General features: G+C 41.0%; 1 protein-coding gene across 27 annotated transcripts in view; it reads left to right on the forward strand.

The window, feature by feature from the left end:
* The first annotated feature begins 17,958 nt into the window (after positions 1-17,958).
* Positions 17,959-23,591, forward strand: part of NFKBIZ (NFKB inhibitor zeta) — a 154,275-nt gene continuing 148,642 nt past the window's right edge. For 20 of the 27 annotated variants that reach the window (XR_014244706.1, XR_014244707.1, XR_014244708.1 and 17 more), the window contains exons 1-6: positions 17,966-18,592; positions 20,881-21,020; positions 21,543-21,573; positions 21,696-21,799; positions 21,897-22,678; positions 23,388-23,493. Coding sequence is in view for 5 of the 27 variants with exons in the window: in XM_082392087.1 (XP_082248213.1) it covers positions 18,304-18,592; positions 20,881-21,020; positions 21,543-21,573; positions 21,696-21,799; positions 21,897-22,678; positions 23,388-23,493 (1,452 nt within the window). In the remaining 22 variants the exon portion in view is untranslated. Of the gene's footprint in view, positions 18,593-20,880; positions 21,021-21,542; positions 21,574-21,695; positions 21,800-21,896; positions 22,679-23,387; positions 23,494-23,591 lie in introns of all 27 variants that reach the window. The other 7 variants (XR_014244702.1, XR_014244703.1, XR_014244704.1 and 4 more) reach the window with 2 other exon arrangements.

Here is a 23,591-nt window from a genome sequence, read left to right on the forward strand (position 1 = left end):
TGTTTCTCAAACTTTAATGTGCATAAGAATTACCTGGCGATCTCATTGAACTACAGATTCTGTTTCAGTCAGTCTGGGGTGGAGCTTGTAATTCTGCATTTTTAATAAGCTTCCAGGTGATTCTGATATTGCAAGGTCCACACTCTGAGTAGCAAAATTATAAGGCTCCTTAAATTCCAGGTAATGAGAAAAATTATGGAGTTTTTCTATAAAATCTGCATATGTCATTTTACCAGGTAGAAAAATAAACTATGTCATGGTATGTTACCATTACAATGGTAATGCTACATTCTCTATACATGATACTAAATATCTGAATTAAACTTCTCAAAAACCCGTTAATCAATTAGATGTTATATCATCTCTACAATGGCAATTTTTGGATACTTGGAGACACTAAAAATGACTTTCTCACTTTTTGTTCAGATGTTTAGTAGCGTGCAGATACTTTTAATATTGGCGATAGACTTTTGGACACATTTTAGTGTTGGTTAGTATGTGTGCATTCCCAGCCCTCTGATTATTTCAGTCAGATTTGCTATTTGTCATGGCACCCATTTTTTAGAGTGGCTAATACTGCAAATCATGCCTTCTCAAAGAGGGTGATATTGCATACAAGAGGGCAAAATTGGTTCTTGGGGGGGCAATATCTCAGATATCACAATGGTTTGTGGCCCTCTAAAGGACCATTGTACATAAACAAATATACAGTGTATCTGTGGTTTTATTTATTTATTTTTTTGGCTGCGTTGTGTCTTCGTTGCTGTGCGTGGGCTTTCTCTAGTTGCTGTGAGCGGGGTCTACTCTTGTGGTGTGCGGGCTTCTCATTGCAGTGGCTTCTCTTGCTGTGGAGCACGGGCTCTAGGGGCATGGGCTTCAGTAGTTGGGGCACGCGGGCTCAGTAGTTATGGCTCACAGGCTGTAGGGTGCAGGCTCAGTAGTTGTGGCGCACGGGCTTAGTTGCTCCGCGGCATGTGGGAACTTCCCGGACCAGGGCTCGAACCCGTGTCCCTTGCATTGGCAGGCGGATTCTTAAGGACTGCACCACCAGGGAAGTCCCTATCTGTGGTTTTAAACTTTCATCAGGAGACGGTTAGGGAAAAAATATTTACAAAGTTCCTTAGTGGGTATGATAATGAAAGAAAGGTTGAAACACACAGCTGTAAATGCTCTTACACATACTTATTCAATTGAGGTCAAAAAGATTTTCCCCTGGCATGTTGCCTCTTTGTGTTTTGCTTTGTGTCTGCATCATTGCCATGGATTTTTAAAGCACCTGCTTCTAGAAGAGGGATGATTCCTTTTTTTTCATATTTCTTTATTTCAGGAACATTTTCTTCTATTATATCCTTAAATGTTTTAAATATTTTAAGAAATTGTGATAAAGTATACATAACATAAAATTTACCATCTTAACCATTTTTAATTATACAGTTCAATGGCATTAAGTACATTCACATTGTTGTGCAATCATCATTACTATTCATCTTTAGAAATTTTTCATCTTCTCAAACTGAAACTTCACATCCATCGAACAACGACTCCCCATTCATCCCTTCCCCAGCCCTTGGCAACCACTGTTCTACTTCCTGTCTCTATGAAGTTGACAACTCTAGGTACTTTATATAAGTGGAATCATACAACATTTGTCCTTTTGTGACTTGCTAATTTCACTTAGCATAATATCCTCAAGTTTCATCCAAGTTGTAGCATGTGTCAGAAATTCCTTCTAAGGCTGAATATGTTCCATTTTATGTACATACCCTGTTTTGTGTATCCATTCTTCCCTTGATGGACACTTGGGTTGCTTCCACCTTTTGGCTACTGTGAATAATGCTGCAGTGAACATAGGTGTATAAATAATCTGTTTTTAGTCTCTGCTTTCAATTCTTTTGGGTGTATACCCAGAAGTGGAGTTAGATCATATGGTAATTCGATGTTTAATATTACCATTTTCTATAGCAGCAGTACCAGGTTGATTTCTTTTTAATACATTTTGTGCAGTGCTTGGCCGAGTGCAGTGAATATATGACAGAAAGTGATATGAAGTTCAGGGTAAATAATCTGCTGAATGATTCAGCATCACGACTATTAAATCAACCTCTCCTACACACTCACCCTTGCGTGCCTACGTATTACAATGTATGCACTTTTCAAACAAGTGCATGGCTGGGAATTTCGAAAATATGGGTCAGATCCTTTTGAAAATGTGGACTATTTACCATGGAATCCCACATTTAAAAGAAACCTAGAAAGGCTTGTGGGAGATTTAAGGGGGTCAGAGCTACAAAGGTGATCCACAGATGTGAATGAAGACTAACCGAACCGAGAACAGGTTGAGGGTAGGAATTGCAGGAGTTTGGATTTTCACCCTCCTTTCCTTTCCTCCATCTCCTTCCCTCACCTCTGCAGTGTATGTGCATGGTCACTCCATGAATTTTGGTTGAATAAATAACCCAGAGTGGAAAAAAAAAGTGAAAGAATTTTTAATTTTTTTATTTTTGGCTGTGTTGGGTCTTCGTTTCTGGGAGAGGGCTTTCTCTAGTTGTGGCAAGCGGGGCCCACTCTTCATCGCGGTGCGCGGGCCTCTCACTATCACGGCCTCTCTTGTTGCGGAGCACAGGCTCCAGACGCGCAGGCTCAGTAATTGTGGCTCACGGGCCCAGTTGCTCCGCGGCACGTGGGATCTTCCCAGACCAGGGCTCGAACCCGTGTCCCCTGCATTAGCAGGCAGATTCTCAACCACTGTGCCACCCGGGAAGCCCGAAAGAATTGTTTGTTTTCTAATCTGTGAAAAGCTATTTTGAAGACCGTAAGAACTTTCTGTTTTATATCTCTGTCCAGGGTAAAGGAGGTGGGTTTAATTAGCGGTGGAAGACAAGGTTTGGAGAGATGGAAAACGAGCACTGGGCAAGGCTGCCGCATTTACCCTTGGCCTCTCTAGTGTCAGGGTAGAGGAACTGGAGCTATCTGAAGGACGGCCAATGCTGATTGTATCATGGACCTTCCCAGCCCTGCTGTTCTGTGCTGATGTTTCTCAGCTTTCAAACAGCCAACGGAAACAATTTTGTTTTTTTTTGCAGTGTTGAACAGCATCCAGCATTAAGATAAGAAAGTGGTTCTTAAACACAACACTAATGTCAAAATCTAGGGATGGCCCAGATTGCAGCCAAAGTGTTTGTAGCAGGAGGAGGTGGAATGTGTAATGATAATATTTGCGAAAGGACATGCTGTCTCCATCCCATACCTCACTTATGTTTGTCAGTTATCCACGTTTCTTGTTGTTCATCTTTGGAGCGGGGGCTTTCTTAAAATGAAGACTAGCCTTTAAGAAACGTTACCGTTTATATCTTTGTGTAAATTAATTTTGAAATCCCTTCTTGCAGTTTTACTGGAAGAGAAGGGCACCTGATCAGACTGCAGATACGGGGTGAGATGCAGTGGCAGGAGCAGCACAGGGAATGAAATGTGAAGGTTAAAATAAAGCTGGATGCCTCCCCTGTGCTCCTGCATCTTCACCCGGCCTCCATGTTTCTGTTCATGGTGCTAGCACTCGAGCAATCTCAAGGCCTTCCCTGGGGTGACCTCTGACTCTGTCCTCCCTTTCAGTGTTCAGTCTTGTAGACTATATGTCTGAAATATTTCTCTAAACAATTCTTCCCTCTTTCCGTTCTTATAAGCACCACTCAAGTTTAGTTCTTTATGACCTGTCACCTCTAATATTGCATGGTGTCTGTCGTGATCATCTACACGCAGCTGTCACTTTATCCTTCCTAAAGCATGGCTTTGATCATGCTTTTCCTAGGTTCAAAAACCTTGACTGGCTCCCCGTGGCTTATCACATTAACTCCAATGTTCTCAGGTGGCATCAGGCCCTGTAGGGTAGGGCTCCAAGCTTGACTCCATGATTCTCCTCTTCTATATTCTCTTCAAGTTGGGCTGGTGGTCCAAAGAGGCCAGAATGCTTAACAATCTGGTATTAAATGGAGCTTTGAAAAATGAATATCGACTACAACTATCACCATTGAATGTATGCTGTGTACCAGGTGTTATGTTGGGCATGTCATGTACACTATCTCATTTAACCTACATACTGACTGAATTCAGTGATGTACCCATTTTATGGATGAGAAAACAGAGTCTTAGAGAAGTTAATTAAAGCTACATGGCTGTTAAGTGAATGAAGCTGGGATTTGAATCTAGGTTTGTTTGACTTCAAAACCCTGTGCTTTTAAGAAGGGATGAAGAATATTACGGGCAAGAATTCTAGCTTGGATAAAAGTTTGGGACAACAATTAGTGTAGTGTTTTCCAGGATCATTTGTAAGACTGCATGTTAAGTAGTAGATAGAAATATGAAGGGATAGTGCATTAGTCTGCTAGGGCTGCCATGACAGTATTACAGACTGGGCGGCTTAAATAACAGAAATTTGTTTTCTCACAGTTCTGGAGGCTGGAAGTCCAAGATCAAAGGGCCAGCAGGTTTCTCCTGAAGGCTCTCTCCTTAGCTGGCAGATGGCTGCCTTCTCACGTGGGCACATATGGCCTTTCCTCTGCACATATGTCCCCGGTGTCTCTCTTTTAATAAGGACATAAGTCAGATTGGATTAGGGCACATCCTAATGGCCTCATTTTAACTTAATTATTTCTTTAAAGGCCCTTATCTCCAAATACAATCATACTCTGAGATACTGGGGACCAGGGCTTCAACATATGAATTTTGGGGATACACAATTCAGTCCATAACCGATCTGAGGCAGCTGGATTTTGAAGGGTATGAAAACGAGGCATAGGGATTTAGTTTTGATATGGGAGGTCATAGGGTCCAATTGTGGTTGAGCAGGGCTTTCCCAAACAAACTTCCAGCTGCCCTTAAATGTGACGCTTGTGAAAATGCGGACTACAGGATCTGTGGGAAGCATTTTGGAGAAGGAACTTTTAGTACTTTAAAAATTTTTTTACAGTGGAATAAAGGAGCAGAAAGAGACAAAACATTAAGTCCTCTAGACAGTTCTAGAAAAATGAAGATAGTCTTTTGGTGGGGGGTAAAGGAGCCCAGGGGGAGATAGTGTGGTTTTAGTTCTGTCGATTATACTCTTGGCATCATGGAATTAGAACTCAGAGAAAAGGTCAGAGCTGGAGATAGGAATCTGGAGTTTTTAATACAGGTCAGAGTTGAACCTGTGGGAGTGGGGAAGCTTGCTCAAAGTTCAAAACAGACAGGAGACAATAACTCTCAGGTCTCAAACTGCTTTGCCATCACATAGGTTTGGAAGATAATACAGAAGTTTTCCAGGACCTCTTTGGCTAAAATAGAATCTCTGGCTGTCTCCCTTTGCCTTGCTTTGTTTTTCTTCACAGCAGATTATCACAACCTGGCTTTATATATATATTTTTAAATTTTAAATGTTCTTTTTCTTTTTTTGGCCGTGCCATGCGGCTTGCGGGATCTTAGTTCCCTGACCAGGAATAGAACCCTGGCCACAGGCAGTGGAAGCGTGGAATCCTAACCACTGGACCACCATATTCCACCATATAAAGGGGAATTCCCCTTTATATTTGTATAGCTATTTTATTATTGTCTGTCTTTCCCAGTAGAATGTAAGCTCCATGAGGGCATAGACTGTTTTTGTTCAGTAGTTGTGGCACATTGGCTTAGTTGCACAGTGGCATGTGGGTTCTTCTCGGACCAGGGCTCAAACCCGTGTCCCCTGCATTTGCAGGCAGATTCTCAACCACTGTGCCACCAGGGAAGCCCTGTCCAATAGAATTTAAACTGATGATAGATTGCTGGATATTGCCTTTTTATCTTCTCTTAAAATAAAATTTTTTTCCTTAACAAATATCTTCAGATAAATGAACACACAGACACATATATTTGAGACTCTTGAAATATACAGGCTAAAAACTTAGTTTCCTTTCTGTTTTTCCTTAAATTCTGCTTTCCCCAAATCATGATCACATAGTCCCTTCTCTGCAGTAGAATCTCGTTATGAGAAAGTAGGTGTGACTTTCTTTAAAAATCCAGGTGTTTTAGCAATCTGGTTACTCTTATCAGATTATCTGTTTGCATCTACTCTTTTTGTTGTAATTTTCATTAAGGATACTTGTGGAGTCCTTGGTTTCTGTCAGACCTCTCTTCCTTTTCCTCATCACACCTGTATTTAAAAATTCACCTCTCATTGTACCTATTTGGGTGCTAACAGTCCATTCAAACATAAGCCTATCGCCTTTCTCTATAATTTTCTCCAGGAGGGCTGCTGGTTATGGTATGGTGTCTCATAAAATACAGCTATAGGTAGGCTAGCCATTGAAACCAAATCCACCCTCCTTCTATTTTCCAAGGAATCATAATCAAAGGTAAACCTGAATCTGCTTGTATTTCATACAGGTGAAGACTCTTGTTAAATCTAGTCCCTTTTTCAGGTAGTCTGAGTGGTATAAATGGCACTAGAATTTTTTTTTTTTAAACATCTTTATTGGAGTATAATTGCTTTACAGTGGTGTGTTAGTTCCTGCTTTATAACAAATGAATCAGCTATACATATACATATGTCCCCATATCTCTTCCCTCTTGCGTCTCCCTCCCTCCCACCCTCCCCATCCCACCCCTCTAGGCGGTCACAAAGCAACAAGCTGATCTCCCTGTGCTATGCGGCTGCTTCCCACTAGCTATCTGTTTTACGTTTGGTAGTGTATATATGTCCATGCCACTCTCTCACTTCGTCCCAGCTTACCCTTCCCCCTCCCCGTGTCCTCAAGTCCATTCTCTAGTAGGTCTGTGTCTTTATTCCCGTCTTGCCCCTAGGTTCTTCATGACCATTTTTTTTTTTTTTTTTAGATTCCATATATATGTGTTAGCATACGGTATTTGTTTTTCTCTTTCTGACTTACTTCACTCTGTATGACAGTCTCTAGGTCCATCCACCTCACTACAAATAACTCAATTTCGTTTCTTTTTATGGCTGAGTAATATTCCATTGTATATATGTGCCACATCTTCTTTATCCATTCATCTGTTGATGGACACTTAGGTTGCTTCCATGTCCTGGCTATTGTAAATAGAGCTGCAATGAACATTTTGGTATATGACTCTTTTTGAATTATGGTTTTCTCAGGGTATATGCCCAGTAGTGGGATTGCTGGGTCGTATGGTAGTTCTATTTTTAGTTTTTTAAGGAACCTCCCTACTGTTCTCCATAGTGGCTGTAACAGTTTACATTCCCACCAACAGTGCAAGAGTGTCCCCTTTTCTCCACACCCTCTCCAGCATTTATTGTTTGTAGATTTTTTGATGATGGCCATTCTGACCGGTGTGAGATGATATCTCATTGTAGTTTTGATTTACATTTCTCTAATGATTAATGATGTTGAGCATTCTTTCATGTGTTTGTTGGCCTTCTGTATATCTTCTTTGGAAAAATGTCTATTTAGGTCTTCTGCCCATTTTTGGATTGGGTTGCTTGTTTTTTAGATATTGAGCTGCATGAGCTGCTTTTAAATCTTGGAGATTAATCCTTTGTCAGTTGTTTCATTTGCAAATATTTTCTCCCATTCTGAGGGTTGTCTTTTGGTCTTGTTTATGGTTTCCTTTGCTGTGCAAAAACTTTTAAGTTACATTAGGTCCCATTTGTTTATTTTTGTTTTTATTTCCATTTCTCTAGGAGGTGGGTCAAAAAGGATCTTGCTGTGATTTATGTCATAGAGTGTTCTATGGCGCTAGAATTATTGGGTAAAGTAATTTAAAGCAATAGTTGTCCAACAGATCCGGAATTCCTCCTTAATGGTCTATCACAATCACTGGGGAGGTGTTTTCAAGGGCCATACAACCCCATTTTGAAGATCGTAGTGGCCAGAGAACACCTTACTGGTGGGAGTGTATCATACCTCTCAGGTGTGCTGGGGGAAGAAAGGGGTTGAGAATCACTGGTCAAAGATTCTGAGAGTTAGAACAGAGCACATGAAACTAAAAGATGACTTTGTTTCTATCTATCCTCTACTCTTTATCACAGGCTGGTCTTTTGGTCCCCCAGACCCTGTTTGCTAGCATTTATGGAACGTTTAAACTGTATAGGATGATGTAGGCTGATAGGAAGAGGAAACTCTGCAGGGCAACATGTAATCCAGAATGAGGTTAAGAGATGAAATTTGAGCATGCTTGTTGGAAACAGAGAAAAGTGGAAGGATGTTAACAGGAGAATCTGTCTACTGAACCTCATGTCTAATTTAGTGCATCTTTGTTCATTATAATAATTTTCTGACCTACAACTTCTACAGCTATGATTTTAAAAAGAATACATTGAGTTTCTTCCTAACAGTTGGATTGCACAAGTGGGAAAGTACTCTGGGGGGAAATGCTATGCAGACAAAAGGTATGAAAAGTTTTTGCTCAATATGTAATCTATTCTCCCTTCTTCTCTCAGCCACACACATACAAGTAGGCTGGAGATTCACTCAATGGTCATAATAATTTACGGGAACTGGAAGGGAACTAACATGAAGTGTCTAGGATGTATCAGATACTTTATGTACGTTGTACATTATCTCATGTGGTCTTAGCAATTTGATTTAGATACTAATAGTCCACTTTATATGTGAGTAAACTGAGGCTCAGAGATGAAGGACTTGCCCCAAAACACATAGCTGGTCAGTGCTAGAGCTGAGTTTGCAGGCTTCAAAGCCATGACATTGCAGTGCTTCTGAGCACTTTTGCTTAAAGCAAGCGTTCGTAAACTTCTTCTGTAATGAGCCAAATAGTAAATATTTTAGGTTTTGTGGACTAAGAGACAAGATAGAGGATATTATGTAAGCACTTATATAACCATTTAAAATGTAACTTTTAAAAAATGTAGAAACCATTCTTAAGAGACAGGCTGTGCAATAGGCCAGATTTGGCCTGCAGGCCATGGTAGTAAGCAAAATCAATTTTGGGAGAGGTGAGGTGATTGTTTGAATGAATAATTGTCATTAATGTTATATGAAATTTGCATAGTCTTTTAGTAACTGAGAGTTCAGATTTCCTCATTAATGAATTCCAATGTTAAATTATCCTTTCAATTCACAGCAATCCATGTTTGTTATATTTTGTCTGCTAATGTGGATGGTGGTTGGGAAAATTTCATAACTGCGTATTTCACCTTAATCTTTGGCCATTCTCCCAGGCATTAACTACATAAGAGATAAAGTATATATAAGCACCTAACAGAGTATTCAGTACATGGTGTAGTTACTATTAACCTTATCAGTAAATGAAAGTATTATTATATTGTGGGTCTATAATTATTTTTTATTTTGGGGGTAATGATGTCTCTCCTGTACATGGTCTAGGTTAATGTCTCCTTCTCAGCTCTTAAACATTTTTATAATTAGTCTTTCTATTTGTTACATACTACTGTCCTTGTTTATAGAAATTCAAAATAAATCCCTGTAGACTTATGTGAAAAAACCAAGCCCCCCCCAACTCCTCCCCCAACAAAAGCCCCCAAACTTCAAGTTTTAAATTCTGAATTAAAAGTTCTAGAAGAAAAATTCTTCTTGATAAAATTTTTCTTCATATAAGGCCCTAATCAAATTTGACAAATATGTGTCACCTGTGTTTAAAAGGAAGGGAAAAGATTATGACTGAAAATTTTGAAAAAGATAAGTCAACATATAAATCTGTGCAATCAACATGTTTATTAAACAACTGTGTACTGACCATTTAGAAGTATGGTATCCTATTTCTATATTAACAAGGCATTAAGCTCAAATTAACCCACCTTTCAAATTTAACCTTTTCTTCTGGGAAAAGAGAAGGTTTAAGTCATTACCTAAAGGAAAGTAGAATAATGCTGGGAAGATTGGCAGCTTCACGCCTTTGCAGATGCACATGGGCCAATATCTTACACAAAGGAAGAGTGAAGGGTTTTTCTCTCAAAAATCTTCTTCACATAATTACTTCAGATCCCAAATTCAACTATGAAACGTTCAGTCCTTTGGGCTTAATTAATTGTCTTCAGATTTTTTTCTCTTTAAAAAATAATTATTCCCATGAAAGGTAACAAAGTTGTTTATTTATATTACAATGTGAATCAGTTTATCAGCATTTTCTTTTTTTTTAAAAAATTTTATTTTATATTGGAGTATCGTTGATTAACAATGTTGTGTTAGTTTCAGGTGCAGAGCAAAGTGATTCGGTTATCAGCATTTTCTTCCTGAAAGCTGAGCTAACTTCCCAGAGGATGGAAGTTTTTTATAGTAGAAGGATATATAGGGAAGGATAATTCTGGACTATGTGTTACCATCTGGAGTCTATAGATTTGTGTGGGAAAAGAGTGGCAAAAAGGAAAATGGAGAGGAAAAAGGGGAGTTGTGTGAAGATACTCTTCTTTCTTCACCATTCTGTTTCATGCAGCTCAGATTTTAGTAACTTTTAAGGCAGGCAAGAATTGACAATATTCCCACATCCAGTATATATGACGGTGGTTTCTTTTGTATGTGTGGAAATGAAATATCTGAATTGTCAACAAGGCAGAGAAAGCAGAAGCAACCACAGAACTTGTAATTCTCTGCCCTTTTAGACAAAGCTCACCTTATATTTTGATGTGTGTCTATTATGGATAAAGTTCATCATTATAAATAGAAACCAGGAAACACCCTCATGAACTAAGAACAATTTACTCTAAGGGTGAATTTTAGGAGAGTGCACTTGTTTCATGTGGGTGTTTTATGTGAGTTTGGATCATTACTTATTAGAGACTGTAGTATACCAGCTAGCCCTTCAGACCAACACTGAACATTACTCCATCATATATAGCATATGATTTTGCACAACTCATACACACAGTTATAGTATGTGAATATTTCCTCAAATCCAATGGACAAAATTTTCATTTCTTTGGAAATGAAGTGTTAAAAAAAGGGGGAAGACAAATTTGTCTTCCAATTTACATACTGGGATTTCAATCTGTTGCTAGACTGGAAAGTATTTCAGGATATTGTAGCACTGCTGTGATTCAACCTCTGTTTACAGGGCATCTAATTGATTGAGATGTTCAGCTGTGTGACCTGGCTTTGTACAAGCAGCATCTTCTGCCCATCCATTAGAGGACAGGCCTTGGGTACCTACTGGAAAGCAGTGGAGTTACTTTACATCATGGACATCATAGCTGCTCAGAAAATATTTGTGGGACAAAATGTGGCACATTTCATAGGTACTTTAGGCAAGAAAAAGCTCCAGAGAGATGTCTCCAGGGGCACTCTAGCATTAATTTTGCCTTGACACAATTGGTGCATAATATGCAAAGTTGTGCATACAGTATTTAGAGGCGTTACAAGTTCATTCTGTCAGCACTGAGGAGTGTTCCGAGATGTGCATATCTTTCACTAATTCATCCTCATAATGATTAGGTTACTAGACAGGTATATTTACCTGCTTTGACAAATTTCCTCAATGGAAATACAAGGGTGTACTGTGCTTTGATATCAGATGTTAATAATTTGCTGCAAACAGGACCTAGGAAACTATTTCCAGAGATAATTTTTTATTCTTCCCAGGCAAAAACACACAAAATAATGTGTTACATCATTTGTAAGGAAGCAGTTTATGGCTCTTACTAACTACAGCTGTCTGCGTCATAGCTCAGTAGGTCAGATGTTGTAGGTATTCTAGGAAGTATGTGAGTCTCAGTAGAACTGAGTATATATATCTCAGTAATAGTATCTGAGTGTATGACCAGAATGTTTATACCTCTGGATATAAGCTCCACAAAGACAGGACTTTTTGTCTGAGGTACTACTGTGCCCCAGTGCCTAGAAAAGTACCTGCCATTTAGAGGGCACTATCATATTGAAGAATAAATGAAATTTAAAAATATATGGTCTAATTTGTTCCTCTGCATTAAAAAACTATTGAATACCCAGAAGTTTAAATGTTTCCTGAGATGTTAAAAAGTGTTTTACATTACTATGGAGATAATAAATTATTATTTTTCAGAGAAAGCATCAAAAAATCAATGTATTACATAATATATCTGTTTTGAAAGCTCCTGAAAGCATTTTACACTCTTTACAAAGTTGATATGAACCAAAGAATCCTGGGCAAAGACAGCTGAGCTTTTTATATTTGTAAGATATAGGAAATAGTTTTATAGTATCCAGGTGCTGAGAATGAAGGAATTCTAATTCAGGGGCCAAAGTGTCTATTTTGATGTCTGTGGTGTTGCACATAAGTAATTTTGGAAGCATTTATATTTGTTTCTACCAGCCAATTAAATGTGTACTACATAACAGGTTGTTGGCTACTTACAAGGGATACATGTCCTGGGAATTTATAGTGGAACAGAAGAGACAGACTCACCCAAATGGATAATTTCAGTACAGCTTAAGAGCTATGATGGAAGTCTGTGTGGGGATGCAGAATAGGGGCCCTTATGCCAGTCTGGGAGTGAGAGTGAGGGTGGGGAGGAGGGAGGGTCAGGGAAGGCTCCAGGGGTGTTGGATATTAATCTGAGTCTTGGGAAAGATGAGTGTGAATTGGCCAGGTGAGGAAGGGTAGAGCATTTTGTGCAGAAGGAACAGTGGAAGCTAAGTCCCAGATATGTGAGCAACTATATTCAGTTTGGAAATACTGCAAGTAATGAGGAAGATGAGGCTTGTGAGGAAGGCAGGGCTTGGACACCTGCCATCCTACGAAGGTTGAACTCGATGCTAAAGATGATTGGAGCCATTTGAAGGATCTTTAAGTAGAGTTGAGGAATTTTTAGATTTGGGTGTATATATGGCATGCTGATGGCAGTCTGGAGGTGGACAAGGCTAGACGGGCAATCATTTGGCTCAGGTGAGAGATGAAGTCCTGTCTTGGACAGTTTAAATAGAAATGGAGAAGAGAGGAATGTTCTGGAGTCAGGTGTTCAACAATTGTTGGTCCAATATGGAACTATTAGTTTGAATGATGTATTGTCTACATCCTACCAATAAAATAAAAAATCTTCACTTACTAATTTATTTAAAAAACTGTTATTTCTAAACCAGAAAAAATAGTGAGAAGAGCAGTATTGTTTTACATTTTCACAAATCTCTTAAGGTCTGATTTTATAGAAGACAGAGTTATCTTTTTCTGCATTTAATTTGTTGCAATATGTTGTTTTGGTTGAAGTATATAAAGAAAATCTGTCCTCATACAGCTATGTAGTTGGAAAAAGAAGAACTGTTTTAATAGTCATTTCAGATAATTGTGTATATTCTTTTTTAATATTATACCAAAATAAGTGGTAATTCCTTACGGGACAAATGCACTGTGGAATCTGAAACCATATCAGTGAACCTTTTGTACTCTGATGCATTAATATCCATTGGTCTCTCTTGCACCTTGAGTGGATCTTTTACCCACGTGTGATTTTTTAAGGTCTTGCATTGTTCATTTGGAGAATATTACTCTATTGAGTTACGCAAATTTTGTAATGTTGCCGCCTTTCATTATATAATACAGAAAAAATCATATTTGCTGATAACATATCACAATTGACTGCATCAAAAATGTCTTCCAATATTGGGAAGCTCTCAAGCTTAGGGTGTCAGAAGTTTCCCAAATTCTAATTTTCATTTGAAGGCTTGAATTTTATCATTGGGAATAAATACTGTCAGTTGTTTCTTGACAGGCTTGCTTTGTTCTTAAAAAAAAAAAACCAAAAACTGACAAATACCCAAATCTGAATAACCAGTTTGTCAAGTAAAATTGGTGTTCCATAAAAAATAGAGAATAGTTCACCTCACAACTCAAACAGTATTTGATTAGAACAAATGGCAATGTCATATCATATCATTCAACCTAATAGACCAAATGCCTTTCCAGACAATTGTCATAAAATATTAAAGATATATATATTTCAAGGGTCAAGTCTTAATAAAGTTAGTAATTATTACTGTTTCATCTATGAATTTCTTAAGTGAAACTGGCTTCTCTCTCTTTTTTTTCCTTTTTTCTGCAAATGGGTAGTGGTAAAGAATACAATGATGACTAGTTCATTTTGTTGCCATTGCCTTCACTTGTTGTAAGGCACCAGCAATTTTACCCACCACTGTTTTAATACCATCAGTGCAAATGTCAACACAACTGTTCCAGGATAAATGATGAGATTCAAAAAAATTATTGTATACTTCAAATGATTCAGCAACTCTTTTTTTAAAAATTTATTTTATTTTATTTATTTTTGGCTGCGTTGGGTCTTCGTTGCTGCACGTGGGCTTTCTCTAGTTGCAGCGAGCGGGGTCTACTCTTTGTTGTGGCGTGCGGGCTTCTCATTGCAGTGGCTTCTCTTGTTGCGGAGCACGGGCTCTAGGTGCGCGGGCTTCGGTAGTTGTGGCTCGCGGGCTCTAGAGCGTAGGCTCAGTAGTTGTGGCACACGGGCTTAGATGCTCTGCGGCATGTGGGATCTTCCCGGACCAGGGCTCGAACCCATGTCCCCTGCATCGGCAGGCGGATTCCTAACCACTGTGCCACCAGGGAAGACCCGATTCAGCACCTCTATGTTTGTTGTCAAGCATTCATATGAAAGATCTTTGATGATTAGCTGGTGCTGATGAATACAACCAAAATAGCAAGTCCAGACAGTCAGCAGATCTATCCATTTCTAAGGCAAAAGTGCAGTTCCGCAGAAAAGATCAGTTTTAAAGTTTGCAGTCAAATCTTTAATTTGATGAGTTACTATAACATTGAATAGTGGCAGTGCCATGGTTTCTTTTGCTGACTTTTCCTCTAGAAGGCATTCAGCAAGATAAACTCTGCCAGGCTTTACTGTTCTTTCACCTATGATGTTCACTTCTTCAGCCAGTTATGCTGTAAGATACTTCACTGAATTTTTCTCCTCAGGTTTGAAAAGCTGCACCAAATAATTTTTGGCTTCTCAGAAGTTCATTACATCTTCATTTAAAATGTCAGTTCCTTTTTAAAAACTCCGAATGACTGGTCTTAAAATGGTGTTACAACTTAACTGGCATCATATTACTATGCAGAAATGTTCTATTGCATAAGACACAATAAGGTAAATTATTAACATCTATAAAGCCAAGGAAAAGATAGCATCGTTATATTTTTATTTTATACTTACAGTTCCTTCCAATTGCTTTGGAATAGTTTTCTTCCTTTCATGAGTCAGGGAACTCTCTGATCTGTCATTTTCATCTTTTTCTATATCTTTAGATGTAGACAGTGCATCTGAGCCTTGAGGAAATGAGTCTTCTGATCTCCCTTTCTAAAGCAAAAGACTGGGCTCCAGACTCAGACAGATAAGGAGTTTAATCTCTTCTCCACCTATGATGAGCAGTGTAAACTGTAAATTCTCAAAGGCTCAGTTTTCAAATACTGTTTCTGTGGTCAGGAATCTGGGAGTGGCTTTGAAAGAGGGGTTTCTAACTCAGGGTTACTCATACGACTACCTTCAAGATGCTGGTCAGTGCTGCAGTCATCTGAAGGCCAGATGTGGACCTGGAGGATCTGCTTTTGGAATGGCTCACTCACATGGCTAGCAAGTTAGTGCTAGCTGTTGGCCTCAGTGGACTTTTCCAGAGAGTCCTCATAACATGGTTGGCTATCTCCACAGAGTGAATGGTCCACTATGTTTGATTAGAACAGTGGCAGTGTCATATCACTCAACCTAATAGACCAAATTGAGTTTATATTTCAACATTTAAATAAGCATTTAAAGTTAATCTTTGTAGTGATATTAACAAGTAACCATTCTTGACTGTGTGTTAGGGGTTGTGGTCTTTTAAAACAGTATGATTGCTTTGACATTTTGTAGAAAACTTTATTTTGAAACATTAGTCTACTGACTGTATTTATCTATATTAAGTTCTCCAGAAGCCATGATTTTGAAGTTTGAATTTTTATATACCAAGTGAAACAGGAAATAATTTTAGGGGGAGAATTAATTTTGTAAAAAAAATATTGGCCATGAATTTATTTGGATGGCCATTTAAGACCTTTATTATACATAAAATGTTAGTGGGAAGGAAAAAAAATCCAAATAGATTTTATTGAGAAAGCCTAATATCTCATTTGGAGCATCTTTTAAGTGATTTTGGTTTCTGAGGAACTGCAATTACTGGAGCCTTGTTGTTTTCTGCAGATACTGTTTTCTTTTTATTTTTAAAAAAATTTACCAAAACTCAAAAATTGGCAGGAGGGAAAGGCAGCAAGCAAGAAGTTCCTGGGGCAATACAACATTTGTGAGAAACAAGGAAATATTTACTTTAGCACCCGCACCAGGGTCTTGTACCACCTATCAATACTGAATAACAATTCAAGCTCTTTGTCTCCCTCCTCCCCTGCCTCCCTCATTTCTTCCTCTTGGGACCCTAACAGTCTACTTTCCCTGTGATCTGAAGTTGGCATCCCTATTCACATGGTCATCCAGCCACAAACCATAGCCTGGTTGGGGACCCCTTCATTGCTGCCCACCTCCAACCCGGTGCGACCTGCACATTCTGCCTTAGCAATGCTGCCCAGGTCTGTTTCCTCTCTTTCTGTTTTACTTTCTTCTTTCCCACTGCCTCTGCCCCAGGGTCAGGTCAGTTCTCTCTTGGGCCATTACAGTGGTTTCTGATAGCCTCTGGGCCCCTCAGTCTCTCCTCCTTTGACCTGCTTCCGGATTAATTTTGCCCTCCCCAAATTCTTTCATGTTCACTCAATGTTTATTAAAGACCCAGTATGTCAGCCTGTTACTGGAGGTGCTCCACCCAAAAACACCAAGTTACCTTTTACATTTAATGTTATGGTCTTCCCTTGACTATCCTAAAAGGGGCTGTAAGCTTTTATCTGACCCCTTTTCTTTAATTCTTTGCTCATGCTGTTCCCTCTTCCTATAAATGCTGTGGGTTGAAACCTCACCCATCCTTTGGGGCCTATCTTAGATGTCACCTTCTTTGCAAAGATTTTCCTCATGACGTCATCTTGCCCTTCACTAGACGTTGTCTTTTTAGGACACTCATGACGTCATCTTGCCCCCACTAGACGTTTTTCCTCATGACGTCATCTTGCCCTTCACTAGACACTCACTGAACTTTGTATCCCTCATGATATTTAATCATAATCCGTTTCTTTTAATATAGCATGTGTGTACTTACCTTATCATTCTTAAAAGATTATAATGTACTTGAAAAGACAGACAGAATCATTCATCTTTTGTTCCTGCTAACTCCTAGCCACGGTTTTAGCAAGTAATTGGACTTCACTACAAAAATTGTGTAACTCCATTAAAGTATTTAAGATAGGAAAGCGCAAAATTCCTGTGCTTATCCGACACAATGGACAGTTATGCAGCATAAAGAAATTACATATATGTAAGTACAGACACATACATGTATGTATACTTGTCATTTTGCTAAGACGTATTTGTTTTAGTATGGAAGTTTACAGGACACCGCTTTTTATTCCTGGCCTGCACCCAAAAAAAAAAAAAAAATTGTTGCCGGATTATAATTTGAGGACAGAAAAAAATGGTTTCAACATCTCTTTCAGTTTGGGATTTGGCCAAAAGGTACGTTGGCAAAAACGCTTACTAAACTGAGAGGAGACGGGCCCTTAAGAACCTCCCGGAGACTCCTTGGCTGGGAGACTCCTTGGCTGGGAGACGCCTTGGCTGGGGCTGGCGAGAAGCTCGGCGCGAGACGGCGGGAGGGCTGCGCGAAGCGCACCTTCCAGCACTTTCCTACACCACGGAACCAGGCCAACCTGTTCCCACCGCCGCCTCCCGCCTCCTCGCCGCCCACTGCGGGCGAGGCCCACGCCACGCGCCCTCTTCCTGGGCATCTAGGCCAGGCTGGGAGCGCGCCGAGGCAGCGCCGGCCCCGACATCCGTCCGCGGGCGGCCGGGGCAGGGGGTCCCAGGGCCAGGAGGTCGCGCTCCATCGGGGTTTCTAGGTGAAGGGCAGGAAAACAACCGGTCGGTCTGGGCGGGGCCGGGAGGGCGGAGCGAGGGCGGAGCGAGGGCGGAGGGCACATTGCCTCATCCTGTACATTTTACTGGAAACGGGGCGCATCCGGAGGAGGGGCCGGGAGGCGGCCTCGACGCCGCCAATGGCCCGGCCGGGCGCGGGGGAGGCGGGCGAGGCGGTGGCCTCTTCTCTCCGCCCCTGGCCTCGAAGGCCGGTTAAATAGTCGGGCAGCCCGGGGCCACGCCCGTGCCCGCGCCGTCCTCCAGCCGATAGGTCCTCCAGCCGATAGGTCCCCCAGCCCATCACAGCCACAGCCGCAGTCGGGAGGCAGCCGCGCGCAGCGAACCGGTGGCGCAGGTGTCTGGGGTCCCCGAGCGCCGAGCCCGGGAGCATGATCGTGGACAAGCTGCTGGACGACAGCCGCGGCGGAGAGGGGCTGCTGGACGCGGCCGGCGACTGCGGCCTTATGACCAGCCCGCTCAACCTGGCCTACTTCTACGGCGCGTCGCCGCCCGCCGCCGCCCCCGGCGCCTTCGACGCCGGCTGCTCGTCGTCTGGGCCCTCGGCGCCCGGCTCCCCCGGCTCCGACTCCTCCGACTTCTCTTCCGCCTCGTCCGTGTCCTCCTGCGGGGCGGTAGAGTCCCGGCCGAGAGGCGGCGCCCGTGCTGAGCGGCTGCAAGGTACCCACCGGCCCCGGCGGGGCGGCCCCAGGATCCCCGTTTGCGGGCGGCCCACCCGCGGGGAGGGGGGGTCTGGGCCGCCCAGAAGCGAGGTACCTCGGCCAGGTGTTAGGTGGCTTCGGTGCCTGCTTTAGCGGCGGTACATAATCACACTAGCCATCATTATTAGGCCACTACTGGATGCCTTGCCCCGTGCTGGGCGTTGACTATCACTCGATGCCCTTTGATCGTCTGTGAAATCTGGGCGCCGTCTAGCTGGCCTGGTAGCTTGAAACACACAGCTCTGACTTCGGGTGGGGGGAATGGACCACGTTGGGTTTTCTCTTTCTTTTCTTTTTTTTAAAAAACACTTTTATTAAGCTATAATTCACATACTATGGCGAGGTTTTGGATCTGATGTAGGTGTACCTTTTTCTTGTGGCTGTTTTAGTGAAAGGCTGTAGCCGGCGATAAGGGTTTGGGTACTGGGTTGAAGGTCGTGATTTATTTCTTCCTAAGTACGTGTTTGTGGAAATTTTAAGTAAAAGGACTTTATAAAGAAAAGAAACCGATATTATTAAGATGTAAGGTGAAGCTGGACTGGAAACCAATTTATACCTTGAGTCTGTGATTTTCCGAAGTCTGCCCAGAATTTCTTCGGTCTTTGTTTTGTGTGCTTTAGAATGGTTGAGCCGTCTGTAGCAGAGAAAGGCGTAACGTTTCCGTTCTGCGGCTGTGAATTGTTAGTTTCTTTTCTTAACGGAGTTGCATAATTGGGGGGAAAACAGGATGCCGCTGTAGGTGAACCAAAGAACGTCTAGATAATCTCAAATTTTGGAAAATCTAATCAGCATGATTTTAAAGAGCGTTCTCTTTCAGGTATTCCCCACGGCTGGCCACTCCTGTTTTGCTTGTGTTTTAGTTTAAAATGTGATTTTTCGGGACTTCCCTGGTGGTCCAGTGGTTAAGACTCCACGCTTCCAATGCAGGGGGCTCGGGTTCAATCCCTGGTTGGGGAACTAGGATCCCACATGCTGTGCAGTGTGGCAAAAAAAAAAAAAAAAAAAAAAAAAAAATGTGGTTTGTCATTTTTATTTAAAAAAGTGATTTAAACCACTCGGTTGTATAACATGCTCCCTGTATGTTAAGTGTGTAGCAAATGCCAAAATTGTGTGTGTATTTAGACCCTTTTTTTCCTCCACATTTGGCCTTCATCTGGCTGAAACTATTTTGCTAGTTCTTTGGTTTACCATAGGGGATTTCTGAAACTGAATTTTTCTCCCTGTGACATTGAGTTATTAACTGCTGTCATTCCAGAGAAATGCTGTATTAGATTCTGGCAAGATATTCTTAGACTTAAACATAAAACTAACTAGTGTTTAGTTTGCCGTATCATTGGGTTGCTTCTCTCATGTATTTGATTTTATATATATATGTGTGTATATATTTATATATTTAAAATTGTGCCTTGTTTTTTGACCCATCTTATTTTTTTCCACTCTCAATGGAGTTGCTGAATTATTCATTTCCTGACTCTTTGTGTGTTTACTTTGTGTTCAACTCATCCCAAGAGGTTGTGACATAGTAGTGGTCAGAGTAGAATGCTGTACTCATGTACTACATTTTAAAGTGTATTTTAAAGCTTAAATATGAAATGAGATTATTTCCTTTTTACTTAGAAGGCCTATGTGAACAATCCAAAAACAGTCGGTGAGAGGAAATCCTGTGTGCATATGTGGAAATGCGTTTAAGCACAGTGAATTTATGTAGCTTTATTGGCGTAGCTGAACTGAGGGAAATAATAAACTGAGACATTGTTAAATGTTAGGCTTTGGTACATTGAGATCTTTGGAAGAAGTTTGTTTTGTACTTTCTTAGGTGAGTGGAATTGATAGACTTTAAAATTTCTATGTGGACATAAAGCCTTTGGTTTGAAAAGCTAAAAATTCATCATTTATTCCTTGCTCCCCCAAGGTTTTTCAAAAGTCTAGAATAATTACAGATTTATGAGAGTCAGGGTGGCAAAATCTGTGATCCTGTCTCATGGGTGGGTAGGGCTGAGAGACAGAGAATTAATTTGGGTTTATCTCTCGGCTCTGGGGTTCCCTGAAACGATATTTTTATGAGCTTTAATTCCTTAGGCTTCCTGGTGGGGAAAGGTATCAGGCAAGCGAGTTGAAGAGGCTTTGCGGTCTGTTAGTTGGGAACTTTTTCACGTTGGATAGCTATGCTTTTGAGGTTATTAATATTCATGTCTGTGAAGACACTTAATTGGGATATGTTTTGTTTTGTTTTGTTTTTTTGAACAGTTGAGCCCCATATGGGGGTTGGAAGGCAGCAGAGAGGACCCTTTCAAGGTGTTCGCGTGAAGAACTCAGTGAAGGAACTCCTATTGCACATCCGAAGTCATAAACAGAAGGCTTCTGGACAAGCTGTCGATGATTTTAAGGTGGCACCTAATTTATTTGTATTGGGTTGGGGGGTAGGGAGGTTAGCCTGTCAGTGTTATTACTCTCTGCTAACCTAGGTTGGGCAAGTCTTTTGTAGACCACAAAGCCCATAGGACAGAGAACATATTTCTCCTGCTGTCTGCTATATTGCTGTCACTTGGCCCACTGCTAGGCACTTGGCAGGTGTGCAAGAGAAATTTAATGAATAAATAAATGAAGGCAAGTTGGGGGCAAGGAAATTAATGTGGTTCAGTTAAAATGGAACATTTTGACTAGAAAGGGAAAACTCAAGTGGCCTTATTAATTTTGTCTTGACCTGAGTTGAACTTAGGTGAAAGTGCAAATGGGGGAAGTTGCAAGATAGGATGGAAATTAACATAGAAAATAAATATTGCTAGAATAGCTATGTCAAAGGTTTATGGTGAACTGTAAAGAGGGGTAGAGGTAAGTCTGTTTGTTGATGTATGTTAATCAGGAAACCATTTATCACACACTAAATTGGAAACTTTTTTTCCTTATAGACACAAGGTGTGAACAGAGAGCAATTCACAGGTAAGAGTTACCTCTATTTATAATATCATGGGGGCTGTAGGGTAAAACAGTGTAGTGTGATTATGGGTAAAAATTTGTGAAATAAAATTATCATAGATTCCATATTCCTTTCTTGGGTATAGAATTGAAGAACACAGTATCATATAGTGGGAAAAGGAAAGGCCCTGATATATTGTCTGATGGACCAGCTTGCAAAAGACCAGCTTTGTTACATACCCAGTTTTTGGTACGTATCTCACTATTTTCCTCTGAATACCCTTTGGAAATTATTCCTGGAATAATTTTGGAAGGGAGTGCGCAACTTATTTTTTCTCCCTTTCCAGACGCCACCTCAAACACCCACACCCGCGGAAAGCATGGAAGATGTCCATCACGATGAATCCAAACAGGACAGCAGCGCTGATCTGCTTCAGAGCATTATCAACATTAAGAATGAATGCAGCCTGGTTTCCCTGAACACTGTCCAAGTTAGCTGGATGAGCCCTGTGGGGGTCCCTCCGAGCTCCCCCCACGAGCAGTGTCAGGACTTCCACGGAGGGCAGGTCTTCTCTCCACCTCAGAAATACCAACCCTTCCAAGTCAGCAGCTCCCCACACATGATGGATCAGGCTTCCATGTACCAGTACTCTCCACAGAACCAGAACGTGCAGCAGCTGCCGCCGCAGCACTACACCCACAACCCAGCTCTGGAATACAGTCCTTATTCCAGAACTTCCCAGTCCCCCGGCTATGAACCAAACATCTTTGATGGTCAAGAACCACAGTTCTGCCCGAACCAAAGTTTTGCATCCCTTCTAAGTGATCCCAGGGAATCTGAGAATATTGCTGTTCCCCCACAGACTGCCCCCAGCGTTCAGCAGCAAAATGATGCCCACGTGCAGAACTTCAACATGATGCCACACAGTGCCTGTGAGGCCCTGGCGAGGCACGATGCAGGCTCTGCCCCTTTAAACGCACCACCGCCCTTCCCGAACATCGTCGGAAATCCAATGAACACCACACAGTTAGGGAAGTCATTTTTTCAGTGGCAAGTAGAGCAGGAAGAAAGCAAATTGGCACATATCTCCCAAGACCAGTTTCTTTCAAAGGATGCAGATGGTGACACGTGAGTATGTCCCTTTATCTCATTGAGCTAATTTGGTAAACCATGCTTGCTGGACACAGTGGGCACAGAATTTCTCTAGGGGATGCCAGCTTAGGTCTGAGTAAGTGGTTGGCTAAACAAGATGACTAGTGGGCGTAGAATGATAGCTCATATTTCAAGTGAGAGTTTTCCTTTCTTTTTTTTTTTCTGGCTGAACAAATTACCTGTTCTAAATTAATAAAAATGTACGTGTCTTTGAATAATTGGTTTTGAAAGATTAGCATAGATTGTGTCTGTAGAGCAAAATCAGTTAGATCATGGTTAGTTGGTCATGATCAACTGTGAGTTGATTTGTAGATTGAATACTGATCTATCCTGACATCTTTGTGGTGTTGGGCAAGTTGTTTAACCTCTCTATGCCTCAGTTTCTGGGCATGTAAAATGATAATACCTCCCTCAGTGGGTTTTTATGAACATTAAAAATAATGGATTTAAAGCTATCAGCACGGCGCCTGGCGTACTTCTTTTTTCTGGTAACCTAATTCATCTTGTTGCAACTCAGATGTATTGTCAGCATAGAAGAAAAGACAAATTATGCTCTGTACTGTTTGATTTGAGTACACCAACATATCAAGAAAGGGGCTAAAGGAAGAATTTTTTTTTAAAAAGGATGAACTTAGTGAAATAAGAAATAATTCACTTCTTTTCTTTTCCTTTTTTTTTTCCCCAGGTTCCTCCATATTGCTGTCGCCCAGGGGAGAAGGGCACTTTCCTATGTCCTTGCAAGAAAGATGAATGCGCTTCAGATGCTGGATATTAAAGAGCACAACGGACAGGTGAGGATCTTGACAGAGGGAAGTGGCAAAGGTGTGGTCATGGGGACAAGATGACGGCCGGTCTCTTATTTATGTGTAGATCATTTCAGAGTTCCAGA

Source organism: Balaenoptera borealis (genome assembly GCF_965194805.1).
Source record: "Balaenoptera borealis genome assembly, chromosome: 5".
NCBI classification, from domain to species: domain Eukaryota; kingdom Metazoa; phylum Chordata; class Mammalia; order Artiodactyla; family Balaenopteridae; genus Balaenoptera; species Balaenoptera borealis.